This window comes from Sander lucioperca, chromosome 8 (genome assembly GCF_008315115.2).
Source record: "Sander lucioperca isolate FBNREF2018 chromosome 8, SLUC_FBN_1.2, whole genome shotgun sequence".
Lineage (NCBI taxonomy): Eukaryota > Metazoa > Chordata > Actinopteri > Perciformes > Percidae > Sander > Sander lucioperca.
The window spans coordinates 16,334,314-16,355,071 of record NC_050180.1 but is presented as its reverse complement, the minus strand read 5'-3'; the positions used below and the strand labels follow the sequence as shown (position 1 = coordinate 16,355,071).

The window sequence follows — 20,758 nt, the reverse complement described above, 5'->3', positions numbered from 1 at the left end:
GTATCTGTGTTGTAGCCAGACAGTCTATGAGCCAGACCTTACTCCAAAACCCTGTGGAGATAGGTCTGACAGTGCCAGACTAATCCCACTGTAACCTTCAGTTTCAAGATGAAGCAGCAACATAAATACTTGTTTACAATACTTGTATTGTGTAAGTTTGTACGTCATGTGTTACACTTGTTGAATAAAGTTTTGGAGAGAAAAAAATACACACAAATGCTCTTCTGCATCAGACACATTTATTTGACACATACACCAAAACAGCTTTATAAATCAGACCAACAACTAGTGGAAGCTAATACAGCCTCAAACAACAGCCCTGTAATTAATCCTACCTTCATGAAGGATATAATGTTCAGTGTTACAGAGGTGTTGATTCAACTGTATGTTCATTTTGGAGGCTGTAACTTGTGGTATTGCATTCGCCTATATACTGAGAGGTGTCTACAGCATTTGTATCAATGAGAGTAGACCCTTCTGTGTTCACAGCTAACAAACTGGTAACAGTGGGGTGGTTGGGGAGGACGATGGCTTTGCAACAGTTTCACTACATGTAGACAGAAACTCCTCAAATTACAACAACTCATCAGGACCAAACAATATTCAAAACTAGGGCTGCACAATATAGCTTTTTTTTTTTTTTTAAATCGTCATCGCAATATCAACTGGCGCAATATACACATCGTGAAAGACTGCAACATATCGCAATAGTGTTAGTTGAAAGAAAATATCAGTAGAAAACTGCACTTTAAAATGTAACTGTCACTCTTTTTTAGTGGTGCCTTTTATATTCAATATAATGTTCAATTTGTCCATAAAAGAATGTTGAAAAAGGATTTCCTTGTATTTGTTTTAAATACAACAAAGCAATTTGTTGTATTGTAGAAAAATACTGAAAGCAGCAGAACTGAGTACATTTTAACATCTGTTTATGTATCACGAGTAATATTGTTATCACGATATTCAACATTATCGCATGTTGTATATTTTCCTCATATCGGGCAGCCCAGTTCAAAACATTGTAAAAACATTTTGATCCGTGATTGTGACATATATCTTAAGTTAAAAATCCTAGATAAGAAAACACATACATTAACGCCATACAATAGTTTCAAATCAATTTGATAAGATGTATAATTTGTCACCAAAATCATCAATCAATTTTACTGCATCTCAGAAAAAAAGTTAATCATGGCATACAGGCTTTCGCTGAAGCCTAAACCTGAGTGAGCGTACAGTACATTGGCTTCTACATTTCATACAGTAGTTTTCACAACACCAGGTGTGTGTGTGTGTGTGTGTGTGTGTGACGTCTTGATGTGCATTCAACAACATAAACAGTACAGCAAATGTTAAAGCCCTGTAAATGCCCAGTTGTGTTTGAAGTCATAAACATGAGGCACTTGAGCTGCCCGATGTCCCAAAAATCACAGTCATGATTTTACATCAATCATAGTTGCTGCTCATAGTAGAGGAGGTGTGCTCATTTATTCAAGCCAAATAAAAGTTATATTTCTGTCACAAACGTGTCTTTATATAACAACAAAAGCCAAGAGCATTAAAAAGGGCCCTCCGCCGATTTAACACATCAAAGCCAATTTACTAGTCATGGGGGGTAATATTTAGTTATTTATAGTGTTCATAGTTCTGGAAGAAAATTACCAAGTATAAAGAAATTAACAATTTGCAATATGGCAGCGGTCCCCAAACGCTTTTTGCCATACACCCCTTAAGAAACTGAAAAGAAAGTAGCTAACAGGGGTGTTACACACGAAAAAGACACTCTTGCTTTATTGACAGTGAACTCAAGAGCAAGATATTTGGCTTTTGTATTTGACTGATGTGTTTGCTTAATGAGCCTTGGCAGCATCAGAGCACTAATTGCTGGAACGACCTTCCAGCAATTAGTTATAGCCTCTGCTGCTTCACTTTGACAGTTTTTTGTTTTAATCTGTGTTGCCAGTTCCCCAAATTTTATATTTAAAAAAAAAAAAAGTGTAATACTGTAACTCTGGAGTAACCTTCATTTAGCTGCCCTTATTAAAGGGCTAAAGTATGACTTTAAAGTATGAAATTGTTGTTGAACAGCTATATTTCTATCATGTATGTCTTGTTTTTGTGTAAACAAGACTCTACATCATACTGTCCTTCATGCTGGCAGCACATGATACAAACTATGCAGCAAAGCCCTTATCTTTTGGCATTTCTGAAACCAAATCTGCTTAGTTTCTTCTCTCCTTCAGTAAATTAGCCAGATGGGTGAAAAGAAAGACGTCCATGTAAATATTTTGATGGGCTCGTGCTTCCACTGTAAATGGCTGGCTTAAATACTAAATGGAACTGTGATCTCTCCTGACACACAGAACCATGTACTAAAAATCCACTCAATTATAAATAAGTTAAACCTTTCTTTGACACAGTAACACATTTCACTACCAGTTCTCGTCTGAGAAAGAGCTAGAGCTGCCCGAGTCAGAGTCTGCGTCTGTCAACCCATCAAAGTCCCAGTCGGCACTGGAGCCACTGTCGTCGTCCTCCTCTGTAGAGAAGCTGTGGGCAGAGCCAAGGCATGCCGGGTACACGCGTGTTGAAACACACACGGGCCCCAGGGTGGACACATACACTGCCATGATGTTCTTCCATGTGTCCCTGGCTGGGTCGTATTCATGGATGAGGACCCTGTTTTTGTTGTGCTGCAATAAAGTCTGAGTGAGGAGGAGCAGCTTGTTGTTGTGCTGGATCACCTGGTAATTTAGAGCACGGCTGTCAATGGGAATGTCACCCAACCTCTTCCACTCTCCCCTGGTGGGGCTGTAGGCTTTCACCACAGGGATGTCACACACACAGATGATCTGGTCCTGATACACGCAGGCCTTGTGAAGCTTGTCCCTTCTCAGTGAGCCACAGTGGCGCCAGCGGTTCCTCTTGGGATCATAGCAAAGCATTCTCCTTTTGTTCACCACATACAGGTGGTCATTTAGTGCCACCACCTGCATTTTACCCAAAGAATGAGGCAAAGGAGCCACAAATGTCCACTGGTTCCTCTGGACACTGTAACACTCCACCTCCTTAAGTCTGGCATCAGTCACTGGATTTCTTCCTCCCAAAAGGTACACATGACCGTTGAGGTAGCCCATTCCAGAGTGCATCCTCCCCAGTGGTCTCTCTGCCAACTCCTGCCAGCTGTTGAGCACAGGGTTGTACAGCCAGAAATGTTTAGAGAGGTGGGAGGCTAGGTACAAGTTGTTTTCAGGTGTGGCACAGGCGATTAAAGACTCCATGGTGGAACGTTTGTAATCCTGACTGCTGAGGTCTTCTAAAGGAGGAGCCATGAAATACAGGTCCTCTGAGTAAGGGTCACAGCACATTATGTTGTCATTAGGTAGGCCAAAGAAGAGAATCATTTCTTTTGCACTTACACCTATTCTGTGTTTCGGTATGTCCAGAGTTGCAGACATTCCACAGCCATCCTCTGCAGACCTGTTAAAAAAAGATGCAAGGTACTTCTCAATTAAAGGCCTTGCCATAAGGCCCTCCAGGTAACACTTGTCCTTCTCTGTAAACAAGTTCCAGCGCACACACTTCAGTGCCTGTAGTGCATCTTCCCTTTTCTGTGGTGCATTCGCCTCTATCCACTGCAAAGCAGCTGAGCATACCTTCCTTTCACAGTCCACATCCAAAGTGTCCAGAGACAACATCTCCTTCAGCTGCATCAAATCCAGCTCACAAAGCTCCTCTCCAATACACACCTGGCTGAAGTTCCTGGCTATGAAAGCTTGAGCATTCTCCTTCAATTCAGGGTTGTCATATGTGTCTGCAAATTTCAGTATCCCCACACAGTTTGAGAGGTCCAGCCTCCTTGTCATGAAACTGGAGCATGCTTTCCTGATGTACTCAAGCTGGAGCATATTGGCCGCTGCGTACAGCCTCTGGACGTTGCTCTCCGTGATGGTCACCCTGCCAGTGTAACAATAGTCGATGATAACAGACATGGACTCAAAGTCCACCCCGCGGATGACCACTCTCTGCTGCATGCTCTCATTTAACCCCCCGGTGAACATGCTTTTGAAGTAAGGGCTGGCAGCGGCGAGGACGTTGCGGCTACACAGGAAAAGTTGGTCAATGTCACCTCTGGCTGACTCCCCGCTGTGCTCCAGTGACTCCTCTTCCCACTCAACTCCGATAGTTACGTCACCGAGCAGCCGGCAGTTGTACAGTAATTTCAACTCGTCCATCAAACCCCGAGCGTGATTCACGTCCTCCAACACCTCGGGACCACTGAAGCAACTCAGCGCCGAAGCCATTGCTGCAAACTCAGTGAGCTAAAATATGCTATTTTAGGTCGGCGAGGGTATCAATTAAACACGCTGTCATGCGGTTGGCATAGTCAATAACGCAAAAGAGTCTGTGCGCTGATAATGACACATCCGTTTATAAAAAAAGAAAATACAAACCTGCTGTGAAAAATAACGTTACGTTGCATTACCAGCTGAACGGTCGGCCGTGTGTCTCAAAGCCAACAGTTCTCGGCCTCCAACTGATCATAATGTCGCGTTTAAACCCACAAATTATACCCCGAGAGTCGCTGTGACAGTAGTGTAAATTTTTCTTACATTTTTCAGTTCAATGCTGATATCTGTTTTGAGTGTCAGGGCTCTCTAAAAATGTCAAACGGTTCTCTTAATACATCCATGTTCGGGGGTCGGAACTACATTTTCCGGGAGAAGTTGCCAAAATAAAACCCCATTTGATGTTCAAGTGTTGAGCGAATTTTCTTTGTTTTTAATCCATATACAATTCTGTATGTTACCGAATGGTTCTGATACCAGACCTCACGTTTACCACCTTTCACTACATAACAGTATTTTTAACCCAAAGTGGAAAATATGAAATCTCTTACTTTGAAGGCAATTTTACCTGGCTTCCGTTCTGGCTCACACAACCTTGCTAGGAAAGGCTTCGCCTCTCTGATTGGTTTGTGTCAAGTGGGTCAAGTTATGTGTGATTGATCGGGATTGATTCCATTATACATCATCCATGATTGATTCAAAATGATGTATGAAGGACCATGAATGCCAATATTAACTTTGAACAATTTAGTCCAAATGAAATGCATTTATTTTAATTTTGTAAGCATAGGATGTATTACAAATTTCAAATTGGTTATTATTATTATAATGCTCACTAATTAACATGGTATATCTTGTTTGTTTCATCTGTAAGGGATGTGTAGAAAGACACACTGTGTATTTGCGAGTCCCAGGAAGTTAATTTTCCCGGTCAAGAAATAGTCCAATACATAACCCTGCATCATGTCCTTTTAATGCCTATTATTCCTGTGACTAAAAAGATGAGTTAAACTCATTTGCAATTAATATCCAAGTCCGATACCACCACCACACCTGCAATAGGCTATTTCTATTCATTATTTTCTGTAGCCAAAACCTATTTCAGCTTCTCCCCTCTGGTAGACATTACAGAGCACTGTACACCGAAACACCAAACACAAGGACACATGCCATCATGCTCTGATGTCTGAACACAATTCCTGCAAAAAACCCTGTAATACCAAAACTTGGCAACCATACCACAACCTTATAGCCTATAGTTTACAGTAACAGTTGACTTGCATATAGATATTGTTTGTTGTCCACTGCTGTTAATATCTACTTATCTTTTTTCATAAAGCTGTATGTTTATTTATTTATTTATCTATCTTTTTTTTTTGTTTATTGTTGCCCTATGTATATATTTCTTTCTGTATACATGTTCATGGCACATTCAGATTCTGTAATGTGGACTTCTTGAACCCAGCTGACCACAACCGTATGTGCCCTGTTATTTAAGTGAATAGTTGATTAATTTAATCAACGATAATTTTGATTATTTCAGTAAATTTATTTTAGATTACTTACAGTGTGCAGTATATCCTACTATATGCTCGTAAAACAAGAAATCTGGACGTAACCACATGTGCATTTTCTCCCAGCTTTTATTTGTATCGACGGTTGAGGTCGTTGATCCTGCGTAATGCGTCTTGGTTGTGGATGGTCTTGTGGACTGTGATGAGGTAAGGAAAGGCAGAAGGCAGCTCAACCCTTTGGCTCAGCTTCTGGTGGCCCCAGTGGAGGCAGCGTAGTCTCTCAGCCAGATCCCGTCTGCCTACTCGCTCCAGTCCATCCTGCAGCACCTTAGTCTTATTGGGCTTGTCCCATGACTTCTCATACCTGTGAATAAAGATGGACATCTGAAAAATAATTGAGATTAAGGAAGGGAAAAGAAAAAAGTCAAAGATGCGTGGGATGTACTGAAACTATAACTACTAACTAACTATAAAGAATGCAATTGTTTCAAATGATCAATTATTGTTGATTTGAAACAGGTACATGATATCCTTATATGATGTTAACTCAGGAAACACCCCTGTATCCACCATGTGGAAATACTACGTAGGTAGAATGACACATAAATATACAGTCTTGCACATGGACACTGTACCAGCTTTCCAACATGGTCCTAGCCTGGACACTCTTCTCTGTAGATTTGGTGTGGAACCGCCTTATCTCGGTTCTGTTGAAGCCAAGTTCATATGCCAAAACTGTCCACTCAAAACCAAGCTGACTGGAAATCTCCTGCAGTGTCTTCAAGTTAATTACAGCATCCTAAAAAAAACAGAAAACAAAACATGCAAAATAACCTAAAGATACAGTAAATGTATTTAAATTAAGGTGTCAATGAAATATCTATGCTAATATAAGACACATGAAAGTGAAAATAAAAACAGATTACACATACCTCTTGGGCTTTGTTTGGCATTATCTCAAATTCCAAAAGATCAGTAGTGCAGTCACACTCTAAGTAATTGTCTTCATAAACAGAATTTAACAAAGTTATAATTTAACAAAATTTTTATGCACAAGTATCGATTGCTATATAATAAACATACATTTACTGTCCCAAATTCTAAATAGCAGCAGAGATTTTATTCTCTCACCCTAAGGTACAGTATGCCAAAATGAGTGTGGCTGCACTGTTACTGGGGAGATTCATCATCAACAACACACTACTCTGTTAAACATTAGTCACTTTAGCTCTAGGGTCCCTTGTGGAGCTAACAATTGTCACGTTAAACCACTCTCACCTGCTACCAGGTAAACAAGTGTAAAGTGCTACAATTAGAATCCTCATCATTAGATTTTAGAGAACTCAATATGGCTTATCAGTAATTGAAATGCTGTTTGCTCAAGGCGCTTCACCACTACCTTAAATATTTTACAACCTTGGACAATTAGAGTGAATGGTCTTTAACTTCTAAATTGCATGTGGGGCTAAAAGTTAGTTGCCTTAGGATATATGTGTTTTCAATTGAGCATCTTGCCTCATTAAGTTACTGTTAAGAGAAACGGGTGACCAATGTTCAAGTTTATCTTATTTGCTGCAAATTTACAGCAATTCTTTTTTAACCATCAATTGTTCCTTTTAATAAGCAAATACATAAGTAACTCCCTTACTCAAAAAGCACATTACTGACAAATTACTATTATTGGAGTAACAAATGCCATCTGCAGTTGATCATTTAAACTACCATGTGAACTAACTATATTCAAGACAGACACAAATAGTTTGAAAGGCTTTTATTCACTTTAAAAATTCACTTCCTTTTTAAAGTCTTGTCATCCATAAAAAGCATTAGGGCTCTTTGTGCAATATCATTGCAGCGATTATGTTTATCAAAGAACATTACAAATCTCAGCTCTTATCTAAACAATAAGGAAAAGAAAAGGTAGTCGTGTGTGCTCTTACTTTAACGAATGTCATACTTTACTTAAGAAACAAAGCAAATAATTTACTTTAATGTGTTAATCATAATTCTGATAGTAAAAGTGCTGCAAGGTCCAGCCAATAAATATTACATGGATTACACTACTTTTTAACAGGCACAGGACGTAAAAATCCAGGTTCAACTTCATATCTGACACCACCAGTCTGACGAAAATCAATAATTGCAAAATTAGTCAAATCATTAAAAGCATGTGCAAAAGCGTGGACTATTTCTTTTCCTAAGCTTTCAACTGGAGAGACATTTTCATTCTCTTGAATGAAAGCCTTAGCTATCTACAATGACAAATAAAATAAAAACACATATCAAAGAAGATCCAGTTCACATTTAACAACTGATTATCTGAATATTGCCAGGTTGTTTCATAGTGTGTCAGTCTGTGTTTCAGCAGGTAGTAATGTGAAGATCCAGCCTGCTGGACCCATACTGTTCTCAGTCTCTACTTTGTTCTTCAGTGAAGAGTAGTGCACTTTAGAAATGTTAACAGTCACTCTCTCTTGGGTCACAGCCCAAGACTGGGCCCTCCTGACAGCAACATTTAAGTCAGTTGGGTCCCATGCAGCCTTACCCTGTGAACCTCTTTAACTTCATTTGGGTTCAGTAGCAGCCATCTTTCCAGCTGCCATCCCTCAGGGCACTCAGGGCAGCTACACTCTTTGGAGGAGTCAGCAAACTGTAGACAGAAAGAAACAAGTTGATTAAATACATATAAATAATTAATTAATTGAATAAAAAGATGCATCAACCCCTCATGGATCATAAACAAACTGATTTAGCATGCCTTTCAAAATTTAACTATAGCACCTCCCTTCAGGACAATCAGTGTAAATGTATAAACACCTGCGCTGTGTCCCAATTCCATACTACATATATAAAGTTTGGTCTATAAAACATTAGAAAACAATGAAAAAGGTCCATCTCAATATCCTAGAGCACAAGATGACATCATTAAATGTCTTGTTGGTAAAGACCAACAGCTCAAAGCCCCAAAATATTAAATTTACTATAATGTAAGACCAACAAAAGCAGATTGCTGATTAGTTTTCGTTCAATCAATTCATTGATTAATTTACTAATAATACAGAATATACAATATATTAATTGTTATAGTATACTGTTTTTGCTGTTAGTATACATTAAATTATCATTGAACATATTTAACCCTTTTCATTCAATATGCAGAACAGTCAGACATAAATCAAACTGCAACTTTAGAATGTAACTTAAAATTAACAAAGACACAGCAAAATTATATTCTAACAACTATTATTGTTTTAGTTTTATTCATTTTTTCCCCCATAAGGTGTTCCTGGAGCTGTTTCACAACAACATCAGCTGTGAGTAGCTGCTCCAATTATTTTGTGCATTGCATTGTGGGAGAACAGTACATGCAGAAATCAAGTTTTTTTTAGTACTCATACTGACTATTTTGAGAACACTTGTCACTTTATATATGGATTTGGGACACAGCTCTGAACCCAGTTTCAAAACATATAATGCTTTACAAGTTTTACAGCATAGACTGAGATGAGATGTCAAACACATGGACACAGTCACATTAAACTCACTTACTAGTTAGTAAGTTAGTATATCTGCCCTTACCTGCGTGTGGGTTGGGCGATTTTGCTTGCACGTGGAACTCCACTTGTTCCTACAAAGGAGGCTGGGCGAGGAAGGGAGCTGCGAGTGACAGCCGGTTGGTTGGCGCTGGCTTTTAGGGGCTGCGGTACCAAACTGCTACTCGGTTTGAGGGGCTGAGGCAGTGCGGCACTGCTGGGGATGGAGTGTAGACTGATGGAGGTCGACAGGGAGCTGGAGGTGGGGCCCTGCTGCACTGTGGGGCTAACGTAGGCTGTGGCTTTTAGTGGGTGTCGGGGAGTGGTAGGGAAGTTTCCCACGCTCTGGACTCGCTGAGTGAGCTGGCCTGGGGAGGGAACTGAAACACAGCAAGAGCGCAGTTAGTTGAAAGTAAGTGACAGAATTGCAATTACGGCATTTGAAATTGCCATGCCTTCAGAAAACAGTGCTCAACATTCACTCATGAATAAAAATGAGCTGTGTACGGCTGATTTATTCATAGCCTAGAAGAAAAGAGTCTTACTGGCGGACTGGAGTCGTGCAAGCCCACTGGAGGAGTCAAAGCTCTGGCTGCCCCGGAGGGAGGATATTGTTGGCAAAGAGGAGGGGCCATGGGAGGGTGGGTTGACAGGGGAAGCCAGGCATGGAATGCTGGGAACACTGGGCATGCTGGGAGCTCGGATTAGGTTGGGCATGCTTCTCCGTAGCTTGTCTATGCAACCATATCAACAAACCAGATCAGGTATTATAGGTGTCGACTCCATTTGGAGCTTTGAAAGTTTTTCACTCACATTTTCAACATTAAAGGAATAATAGACATTTTGGGAAGTACACAAGTCACTGCTGCCGGCCATGAAACAATTCTGCACGTAACCTCATGTGAAACAACAACTTGCCTTTTTTTTTTACAATTTGGTTTTTGTACCAATTAAACAAAGATATAACGTGTTCATTAGTGAGATTTGGAGGTGCTGGTATGCGGATTGAGTTACCTTTGGACATCGCCAGACTAGCTGTTTCCCTCTGTTTCCAGTCTTTAAGCTAAGACAAGCTAAGCTAACTGGCTGCTTGCGGTAGCTTCATATTTACTGTACAGACATGAGAGTGGTATCAATCTTGTCATCTAACTCTCTGCAAGAAAGCAAACCATATTTCCCTAATTTTTCAAAACTATTTGTCCTATTCCATTTGCCTTAATTACATTAAAAATACATAGCATGTGAAAGTCCTAATAGGGAGAAGATTTCAAATATATGCTCTTCATTATGACAGTCAAATGTCTGTTTTAGACTACATCAGTCAGTCATGCAATTGATAGAACATAGTACACTGACACACTGACCCTAATTGAGGATGCTTAAATAAATCCTGTAACCAAGAGCACTCTTTAAATCCTTCTTGGCACACACAGAAATTGTCTGGTCAGAAATTAGGGACGTCTGGAAAGCGGGTCATTCTGTCAAAATGCTTTCAGTCTGAATTGGACATTTATATTAATTTCACTGAAAAAAAAAAAAAAAATCTAAACCCATGAAGTCACATCATCATTTAGGATATTTAGTGATCGTATAACTGCAAGTGGACAAGGAAGTGATTCAACACTCACCTGTGCTATTCCTGTATCCTGTGTGGGTTTCTGTGGTCAGGCTGGAGGGTCCAGAGTACTGGGAGAGTCCACTGAGTGAAAATTGAGGTGTGATTGAGCTGCGTCTGCAGTCTCTGATACTGGAGAAGGTGTGAGAATGGGGCAGGCCGCCCCGCTGCATAGACCCTGTGCGGAACAGTCGAGGCTGGGGAGGAGGGAGCTGGTCGTACCCCTCGTCCTCATCCTCATCCTCATCCTCCTCCTCCAGATCCATGTCACTGCGCCTGAGGGAGTTCAAGGAGAAGCTGGAGCTGCGACGGCTGGCTGTTGCGGTGTGTGAGGTAGAGGCGTAGTCCTGTCGGAGACCTACAGGGTGACGGATTCATTTAAAGCTTTTATCTGTGGAAAACATGAACCTGAAACTCATATGGTGATACATTCCCTCATCCATTATTCAGTTAATGAATCGGTAGACCAGACGGATACGTTTCTTCTGAAATCTCCATAATTCGACAACACACATCAAGATAATACTGTCAACTCAAGTTCACCTGTTCAGAGGTCAAACATGTATCTTAGTTTCAGCAATACAACAGTAACGTAACATAGAAATCTATTTTTTAGTCTCTCCAGAAGGCTTTGCATCAGTGTTTTATAATATGCCATTCACTTGTATTATCTTAGGACTTAGGACACAAAAACGTATAGAGAAAAGTATAAATACACAAAAGAAGTACAAAATAATACAGTAATTTCCACCAAGAGGCAATCATTTAATAAACACCTCCTGGAAAAGGACTTAAAGTCTGAAGTTCTAAATCCCAATTACCAGAGATGTGGACTTGAGACTTGGTGACTTGGACTCGAGATGACTTGAGTCACTGTTTTGATGACTTACGACTTGACTTAACAAAAAAATAAATGACTTGAGACTCGACTTGGACTTGTAAGTTAATGGCTCAAGAGTTGACTCGACTTGAGTCAAGATGACTCGGATGACTTGCATGTATTCATAAGTTTGAATGTTAGCTGTTAAATATAAAATAATATAATTTATGTAAAGATTATTTTTTGGGCTTTTCCGCCTTTATTTGACAGGACAGCTAGGTGAGAAAGGGGAAAGAGAGAGAGGGGGAAGACATGCAGGAAATCATCACAGGTCGGATTCGTACCCTGGCCTCTGCGTCGAGGCATAAACCTCCATGTATATGTGCACCTGCTCTACTCACTGATCCAACCCGGCCACATGTTGTCACGTTTCTCTCTAACTATCAAGTATGCAATGCAGCGGCAGCAGCGCAAACGGTGAATCATGATTGGACGACTCACAAAAGCTCCCCGGTATGTGCTTGTCATGATTTGATGGCTGTCAGTAAATCTCCTTGCTATGGCAACACGTAGCAGCAAAAAAGACCCCTTACCCCTACCTTGTCTTTTCTCTTTATAAAGACCAGATAGTACAGTTAAGAGTGCTTTATCTTGGGTGTAAAAAAGGTAACTTGATTTGGAACTTGACTTGCCTTAACTAAGGACTCAACTTGACTTGACATAACTTGACTTGCCCCTAAAAAAATAACTTAAGACTTGCTTGAGACTTGGACCAAATAACTTGATGACTTGGTCACAACACTGACAATTACAAACACTGTTATGGAGGTGGTTAATATTAGGAATGCCAACTATAAAAGAGGGCTGGCGCTCAGCACTTTGATATATTCGTTTTCAAAGCAACATTCATACTTCAAACTTCAGGTCCTTTTTCAATCAAGGGTATATTTTGTTTTCTGTAGCTGTAGTTTACCCCCTGTATCGCCTGCAAGACATTAAGAGTCGACTCACTCTCCTCCTGAAGTCGTGCCATGACCTCCACGTCTGTCATGTCCTGCAGTTTGTAGCCCATAGAGATGGAGTCATCCTCCAGCTCTGACACACCAACCTCACTGTCCACGGAAGACTGGGGGCTGATTGCTGCATGTCGGCGACCCATGTCTAGAACACGCACAGGAGAGCCACATCTATAAATTTCACTCGATTAGTTTCAAGGACATGCATGTGATACAGGCACTTAACAACACAAAGAGAAGATGTTTCCATAACAGATTACATACAGACGTTTACGTGTTTGTAATCATCACAACAGATGAAACTGCAGACATGAATGACAGAACAGAGAAGACATATTGTCAGTGAGGTCTTACTGTGGAGAGTAGTGTTTGAGAGGAAGGTGGCCATTCGGTCACTGCGGCTGCAGCTGGCCCTGAGTGGGAGAGTCGGCTGGAGAAAAGGCTGAGCAGATGATGGCAATGGAGCTTGGAAGGAGAGAAACACAGAAAAAGAGAGAGATTCAATCACTGAGCCTTAGCACGCAAATCAAAGCTCAACCTGAACTCACTCACATTTGTGTTATTATAAATTATGTAGCACAGGAAGAAGTTTTTTTTTCTGGAGTTTGCCTGTCCAAGGCTATGACCTGATAATCTTTTCCATGGAATCTGCTGTAATCTGATTGTAAACTGCAAGTAACAGGTTGTTTAAGAATCTGGGTTATGTTTATACAGTGAACCTCGAAAAAGTATTTTGGAAGCAACACATGCTTTTGGCTCTATGTTCTTATTACTTTGGATTTGAAATGTAGCGATGACTATGAGGTTAAATGAAAGAGTCATTTTAATTTGAGCAATGAAAATCATTATTTTAGGCCAAAATAGAAGGGAATTAGCCTTCATTTGCACTCTCTGTGAACATTTCTGTTATTTTTTTATTTGCTATTTTGTTATGTTGTTAGATTTTCGGAAAGCAGTGGCCTGGAGGTTTGAAAAGCATGCTTGAATCCTCACTGTGGCAGGATAAAACTGGGTGGGGAAAATACAAAAACAGTGCTGTTCAGAGGCCAACAGATCAGACTCTGGTTTTACTGAGCAGTTTCAATGTGTAACTGAGTGAATGTGGAGAAGGGCATTACAAAAAAAGACAGCACTCAGTGAAACTACCCTGATTAAATAAAAATTAACAAGAGTCAACAGCCATACTAGCCACCCTGTGAGGCTGTATTTAGCCACAGCAGTGCTTTGAGCTAAATGCTGATGTCAGCATGCTAACATGCTCACAATGACAAGGTAAAATGCTGATATTTAACAAGTAATGTTTACTATTCTCACCATTTTAGCAAGCATCTTAGCATAACATTTGTGAATTAGCACTAAACACAAAGGACAGCTGAGGCTGATGGGAATGATGTTAGTTTGTCTGTACCAAATTTTGTACCAATCCATCCTGTAGATGTTGAGATATTTTACAGAATACTTTACATGTTCAGCCTGCTGGTGGCTCCAGAGGAAGAAAAAAACAATGTTTGTCTGTACAAAACTTCATGGCAATAAGTCTAATAATTTTGGAGATATTTCAGTCAAGACTATTGTGGTGGACCAACCAACAGATGGACACTGCTATCCCTAGAGCCACAATGCTAGCAGAGCTACAAGTAAGTTGATAAGAAACATAACAAAACATAACAGTTTAATACTACTGTCCGAGTAATATTAAACCAACAAATAATAATGTTTGGCATTTGACAAATGATCAATTGATCTGAATGAAATTGTTACTGACCAGTTCACTGTCAATCAACTAATCAATTCATAGAGTGTTAGAATGACTCTTTTGTGGTTAGCAGGAGTTATATGCATGTGCAGTATATATTTGTGTTACCTGGGGACTCGGTTAGTGCAGCAGGTTTAGTGTAAGGCAGGACGGGGCAGCTCAGGGTGGAGAGCCCTTCTATACAGCTGTATGGACGGACTCCTCGCCATCGCTTAGCTGGACACAAGATTGTAGCGAAGGACATGTTAGTCTGATTGCTTTACCATGTAACACACCCATACACAAACAACCCCACACACATAGAGTACATCAATTATAACTCTGGCCAAATGTTCATCTGCTTTTTACAGATCAGTATTGATGTTTTAAATGATTAGGTCACGGCTTGGACAGAAGAGGCTGATACAGTAAGACGAGGTTTAGCTTACCACCGCAGCTTAATGGGCTAAACTACAGATTTTTGGAGGGATTTTAGGATAAGCAGGGATTGTGCATGTAGGCTACATCCCATTCCCAAAATCAGAACTAGATCTACTATGGTCTACCTTGGGTTGTGGAGGTTACATTTATACAGTACTGCTGTATTTTCATGGTACAACACTGTCATAACATATACTTAATTAAGGGTTTATTAGGTGTAACTTATGGCTTTAATAATAGTTAAAACATAAATAATTAAGTTTATAGATAGTAGTAGTAAACCATTGACATGGAAAGCTTGACACCCATTGATTTTAGGTTGCCATGCTTTGTCTGTCAGCTCAAATATTGTCCTTATGAATGGCTTAATAATAATATATTAAGCCTTAATAAATAACAATTAGTTACAACTCTTAATAAAGTATGCCTCATTAGAAAGTGGTTCTCTTCTTTTTCACTAATCAATGCTTGCTAGCAATGGGTAAATTTGGCTTGGAATGACATGACTGATATGTAATGTGTGTTCAATGTCTAAACACTGAGTCCACCCCCAACTGATTGGGAGTCAGAGAGGCACACACCTGAGAGATTGGAGCATTTGGCATTCCTGACACAATTAGGTTCAACTACTACTAGATAAAACTAGCATTCACAGCAAGTTACACACACAACAGCTAGGAGCTTAGAGACAAGGATGTATTCATGACCCAAAGGAGCAGAGCCAACCTTCACTGAATACAGCTTTTAGAGAAAGAAGAGGACCTTGAACCACACACACACACACACACACACACACACACACACACACACACTGAACATCCAAACTAACACTAACAAATCTGCATTACTGAATCACAGTTTGGACATAACAAATCCACAATATGAGGATAATTGATCTCATTTTTAAATGTTAAAATCAAAGCATACACACAGGCATGTACACACTGTATATACCCAACAGTACAAGAGTCTCTTGTACAGGCTGTTTGAGCGGCGAGTGCTGAGCAAATCTGCTTCAAAAACCCAGTTAATGTAAGCATGGTTTCTATGGCAACCATATCCCCGACCATACATGATTGTAGAAACTGTAAAGCACCAAATCTCAAAAACTGTGTCAAGCAGTAAATGTTATTTAGAAGCACACTAGTATCCTGGTTATGAAGGGTTTTTGACGTATTCCTGTTTATGTGTTAGTGCACATCATGAACATCATATCCTTGTTGTAGAAAACCCCAATATGCTGAGAATTGTATTGTAATTTCCCTTGCAGGATTAATATTATATTTTATTTCAAATTTGTTTATTAGGATAAACCCCTTGAGATGTACCATCTCGTTTTCAAGAGGGTCCCACATATAACACAATAATTACATAACAACAGAGAAGTAAAAAGTCTTAACAAAACAAAAAACAAACAAAACAAAAACAAACAACAACACCAACACCTGCATATGTTCATCAATACATTACAACCACCAAAAGGCCTAGAAGGCCAATAGTAAGTAAATAAGTAAACAGTAGAGTATGAGTGAATATCTAACTACAGTCAAATATAAACATTAGGTATAAACAGTAGATATAAAAAAAAATTAAATAAAAAAAATCATTAATAACAGAGGCAGTTTATCTTAAAGTGAGCAGACAGCTCACATTTATACATTAATAAAGTATAAATTACTATAATTATGATTAAACCGGGGTATTGTGGCATGCAAACACCGTGTCCAGGTCTGCTGTGAGCGTAGGTGCATCCTCAGCTTGAGTTATGTCGTTTTAAGTCAGAAAAACATCAAAATATGGTGATAAATTATGTAACAGTATTCTACATACTGAAATGGAAATTAAAGTGGCAATACGGTATCTTTACTCTCGTCCTCCATTACTGATGATTCAATGTAGAAGAAAAATCCAGCTAAAATGACAGATCAGATGGATGAGTCAAAGCATCAGCACCCTGGGTAATATTATAATCATGTATACAAAGAGCTAAATAACCAGGTTTTACTATGTTCCATGTAAATGTTCCAGTATATTCTAAATATAATCAAAACCAGGACAAGACTGAAAACCAGCACACTAGTGTACATGTTTGCAGGAGCCATTTCCTAAAGAGAGGTCAGTGTAATATTTTTTAATATCTCAATTTCTGGCTGTGAGGGGGGGTTATGTGGACTATTTATTGGCTGGAAGCAGTGACTTCCTGCACGCTCCATGGATTACCTGCCAGGCTAGCTGTCTCCCTGTTTCCAGTCTTTATGCTAAGCTAAGATAACCAACATGACAGGTGTATCAATCTTCTCATCGAACTCTCGGCAAGAAAGTGAATAAGCATTTTTCCTAAAATACATTCCTTTAATATTTAAAAAAACATGAATTTGAATTTAAAATAGATTTTTTTTATTATTACTTCAACATTCCTTTAAAAAGTTGATGATGGAGAATATGTATATGTTGAACCACTTGTTGGTGGTGCAGTGTAATGGTACCGGTGATTGACTACAGCTTTATAATCCCCTCTACACTGTTTGCCACTTAACATGGTGTAATGCGATGCAACAGCACAGCATGAGTTCCTACAAATGGAATTGTGTGTTTTATATCAGCAGACTAGCAAATCCCTTTAACAGATCTTAATTGTTCTCTGGAGATACTGGTATGTGTAAATGGGAGTCCTTCCAACTACCACAGAAAATAATCACCCTGTGGGAAGTTGGCTGAGGTACTTAAAAACCCATGAATTTAAAGAGAGTGATTTAAATGGTCAAATGGTTAGAAACGAGTGAGCTGGGTGCAGAGAAACGCTCCCACGGCTCAAAAACTGCTGCTGAAATCCTTCTGCACGTGGAGACATTTTGTGGGTGAAGTGTGTCACAGCTTATGATCACATGTCAGCAGCCAGAGAGACAGATGTTCAGATGTGGCCGCAGATGAAGGCTGTTAATCTGAGTGGTAAATGCACGGTACCTTGGTCCAGTCTGTGACAGAGGGTCATCTTAGCCAGTTCCACCTCGGGCCCTGGGTGGTCCAGTACCTGCCTGCACCACTTTAGAGGGCTGAGGACACTCTCAACCTGCAGTTTGGCTTTGGGACTCACATACAGCCTGCAAAACACAGCACAACCCACAATTTAGTCCTGAAACCTTTACAGCATAGCCCACAGTGTTACTGTACAGAAAGAACTGAAGTTAAATAAGCTGGAGGCAGCTTTACTGTATATCTTAGAGATCTGGAGGGACAGGAGTTTTACAGTGGCAATACTGTATTTCTCAGCTGAAAAAAAACATTATGTTGCAAAGGTAAACCCATGGCTGTGTAAAGGGAGTGATTTTCATAAAATCCAAATGCCAATACACCGTAAACCTTTCCAAAAAGAGCAATTGCCATTTTACTGGCAACAACAGTAACCCATTAAACCAACAGTGTATAATAAAAAATTCAAGTGACAGCTTCATTCGGTGCAGTGCTGTATAGCATGTGAGTACGTGACTGTTACAGTGAGACACAGAGCGATAGTATCTCTCCTCATTGTGGGTGGGTACTTGAAGCACTGTAACGATCAGTCAATTAATACATTAGACAATCAAGGCAGGATTAATCAGCGATTTGGATTTTAGTTATTTATTAACTAAAAATACCAAATATTCTCTGCTTTCAGCTTCAAAAAATTAAGGATTTGCTGCTTTTCTTTGTTATAAATGACAGTGAATTGACAATTGTGTAGTCCTGGATGAAAAAATGAAAAAATGATGAAATATTTGAGGATACCACCTTGGCATTATAATAGACAATTTCCTGATATTTATACACCAAACAATTAATTGAGAAAATAATCTACTGAAAATAACTGTTCATTGCAGCCCTATAGATACCTAGGTACCTCAGCCAGACAAAAAACTAAAGAAATTGAGTTATAACCTGGAAACTGGATCTCCATTTGCAGCTGCTTCTGACCACTTAATAAAGAGGGTAAAACAAGCTAGTTGCTTCTGAATTTTGCTTATAATGACAAGATGGTAAAATTCATCAATACTATTAAATATATAGGTGGGTGAGTGTGTGTGTGTGTGTGTGTGTGTGTGTGTGTGTGTGTGTGTGTGTGCGTGTGAATATACTACACTGGTATGATAGATTCTTAACAATAAATAAACTGGGTTGTAAAAAAAAATTGATGTGTCGCCTACACACCAAGCATAACTGTATTTTTATTCGGCAACTAGGCCATGGTGTTACACAGACTTGAGGGTCAATTAGTTATGTTAAATGAAGTGAGGATATATGCTGGTGCTACATTCAGCTGTGTGCTACATTTTCCACATCATCACATCAGATAGGCCTACAGTACATTAAGCTGGAAATGGTTCAGTAGTCAGCATGTATGTGTGTGAGCTACCTAAGACAGCAGATACAGCAAAGTAGTTCAGCCTGGGGCTAACCACACACACAAAGCCGAGCTGTTTGATCACCGACTAAAGGGGGTCATTGTTTTTAATTTCATCCCAGTGCTGTCTTCCCGAAAAGACATCTATGCTGCATACACTGCATTCTGGGATACCCACAGCTCTGTGTCAAATCTGTTTTTGTTATTTTTCCTCCTGAAAAAAGTCTCTGTTTGCCGGTGTCCGCAAGCCTGGGAGATGAGAGGAATCAATAATGTAATCAATAAGAGGATACATGGCAGGGTAGCATTATACTTATGTCACAAAATCATATGGCTATTTGTTATTGTGACCTGTGAAGAAGATGATATCTATGACAGAGAAACACAACAACTGATCCTTCACTGCAAATTCACAGGCTATGGCTGCAGTGGTGGATATAAACAGAGTAGTTACCAGCTATCAGGCTTTCCAAATGGGAGCACGGTGTTGAGGTCCAAAATATCAACCTCATCCAAAACAGTTGTGGCTCCAGCGGCCACGCTGTCCTCCCCAGCGGCGTCAGGAGACACCGAGCTCGGCTGAAAATACGCGAACGGCTCCTCCGTTGAACATTGGGCTGCGGGGGCACACGGATGCATCTGTGTCGGACTTGAAATACCATATTTACTGGATAAATTGTCACTCGGACACGCTGTTCCCCCGTACAGACACGACAACGAGGTCTGGAGATGAGGGCCGATTGAGCAATTGTTTACAGCGTTCGCTCTAGTCCTCAATTGTTCGTTTTGCTTCTCCAATTTTCGGACTAATTCCTGAAGCTTTATCACCTCCAGCTCCGCGTTGGTGATTTTATTGTTGCCATTGACGTCTGCCATCATCTGGGGGTTCAACACCTCTGCTTCCATTTGGTAAAAAGCACATTGAGAGAGGAAGAAAAGCACGGCCTGCCTGCAGATGGTCCTATTCAATTCAGAGAGGGTGTCCAGATTCCCCCCCGTCTAAAGCTACTACACACACACACACACACACACACACACACACACACACACACACACACACAGATGCTGCTGCTGCTGGGATGATTTCCACAGCCTTAATCTCATTGGTCCGCAGCTTGGAGTTCTCCCATCACACCACTGAGGAAGTATGCCTTATGGACACAGTGCAATTAGGAGTATATGTACCTTTTTTTTTTTTTTTTTTTACTTTTCCACGTTGTATTTATGTATCTCTACAGTCTGAATCACAGTGTATGCAATCATTTCTTTTTTTACAATAATGAAAAATAATAATTTGAAAAGCTATTAACATGAAATAGCCAGACACACCTAAATCATTATTTCCCACTAACATCCC

The 20,758-nt window shown here is 40.0% G+C and overlaps 3 protein-coding genes across 5 annotated transcripts; all 3 read right to left on the bottom strand.

The window, feature by feature from the left end:
* Positions 1–219: 219 nt before the first annotated feature.
* kbtbd7 (kelch repeat and BTB (POZ) domain containing 7) lies at positions 220–4,706 on the bottom strand. The gene has a single exon (XM_031291293.2). The coding sequence runs from the start codon at positions 4,302–4,304 to the stop codon at positions 2,433–2,435; it is 1,872 nt and encodes a 623-aa protein (XP_031147153.1). The 5' UTR covers positions 4,305–4,706; the 3' UTR covers positions 220–2,432.
* Positions 4,707–5,974: 1,268 nt separating this feature from the next.
* wu:fc50b12 (uncharacterized protein LOC103911624 homolog) lies at positions 5,975–6,816 on the bottom strand. The gene is made up of 3 exons (XM_031307193.2): positions 6,796–6,816; positions 6,499–6,662; positions 5,975–6,227 (listed from the first exon to the last, which is right to left on the bottom strand). Exons 1-3 carry the CDS (start codon positions 6,814–6,816, stop codon positions 5,993–5,995), a joined length of 420 nt encoding a protein of 139 aa, XP_031163053.1. The 3' UTR covers positions 5,975–5,992.
* Positions 6,817–7,622: 806 nt separating this feature from the next.
* On the bottom strand, positions 7,623–20,475 carry slain1a (SLAIN motif family, member 1a). Of its 3 annotated transcripts, XM_031291073.2 has the most exons (9): positions 19,856–20,473; positions 17,988–18,124; positions 14,712–14,819; positions 13,202–13,312; positions 12,843–12,992; positions 11,025–11,369; positions 9,942–10,130; positions 9,443–9,776; positions 7,623–8,513 (listed from the first exon to the last, which is right to left on the bottom strand). In XM_031291073.2, the coding sequence occupies exons 1-9, from the start codon at positions 20,305–20,307 to the stop codon at positions 8,438–8,440; spliced, it is 1,902 nt and encodes a 633-aa protein (XP_031146933.1). In that variant the 5' UTR covers positions 20,308–20,473; the 3' UTR covers positions 7,623–8,437. The 3 variants fall into 3 exon arrangements, with proteins under 3 accessions (XP_031146933.1, XP_031147043.1, XP_031146998.1); XM_031291183.2 differs by lacking the exon at positions 9,942–10,130 and having other exon boundaries at positions 19,856–20,475; XM_031291138.2 differs by lacking the exon at positions 14,712–14,819 and having other exon boundaries at positions 19,856–20,474.
* Positions 20,476–20,758: the final 283 nt, after the last annotated feature.

Bases quoted from the DNA above. Each gene is read 5' to 3' on its own strand.
- kbtbd7 (XM_031291293.2), bottom strand. From the start codon at position 4,304: ATGGCTTCGGCGCTGAGTTGCTTCAGTGGTCCCGAGGTGTTGGAGGAC.
- wu:fc50b12 (XM_031307193.2), bottom strand. From the start codon at position 6,816: ATGCCAAACAAAGCCCAAGAG. The intron at 6,663-6,795 runs GTATGTGTAATC...TGTTTTTTTTAG, and splicing joins TGCCAAACAAAGCCCAAGAG to GATGCTGTAATTAACTTGAA. The intron at 6,228-6,498 runs GTACAGTGTCCA...CTTTATTCACAG, and splicing joins AGGACCATGTTGGAAAGCTG to GTATGAGAAGTCATGGGACA.
- slain1a (XM_031291073.2), bottom strand. From the start codon at position 20,307: ATGGAAGCAGAGGTGTTGAACCCCCAGATGATGGCAGACGTCAATGGC. The intron at 13,313-14,711 runs GTAACACAAATA...TCTCCTTCCAAG, and splicing joins TGCACTAACCGAGTCCCCAG to CTCCATTGCCATCATCTGCT. The intron at 11,370-12,842 runs GTGAGTCGACTC...GTCACCCTGTAG, and splicing joins GGCACGACTTCAGGAGGAGA to GTCTCCGACAGGACTACGCC.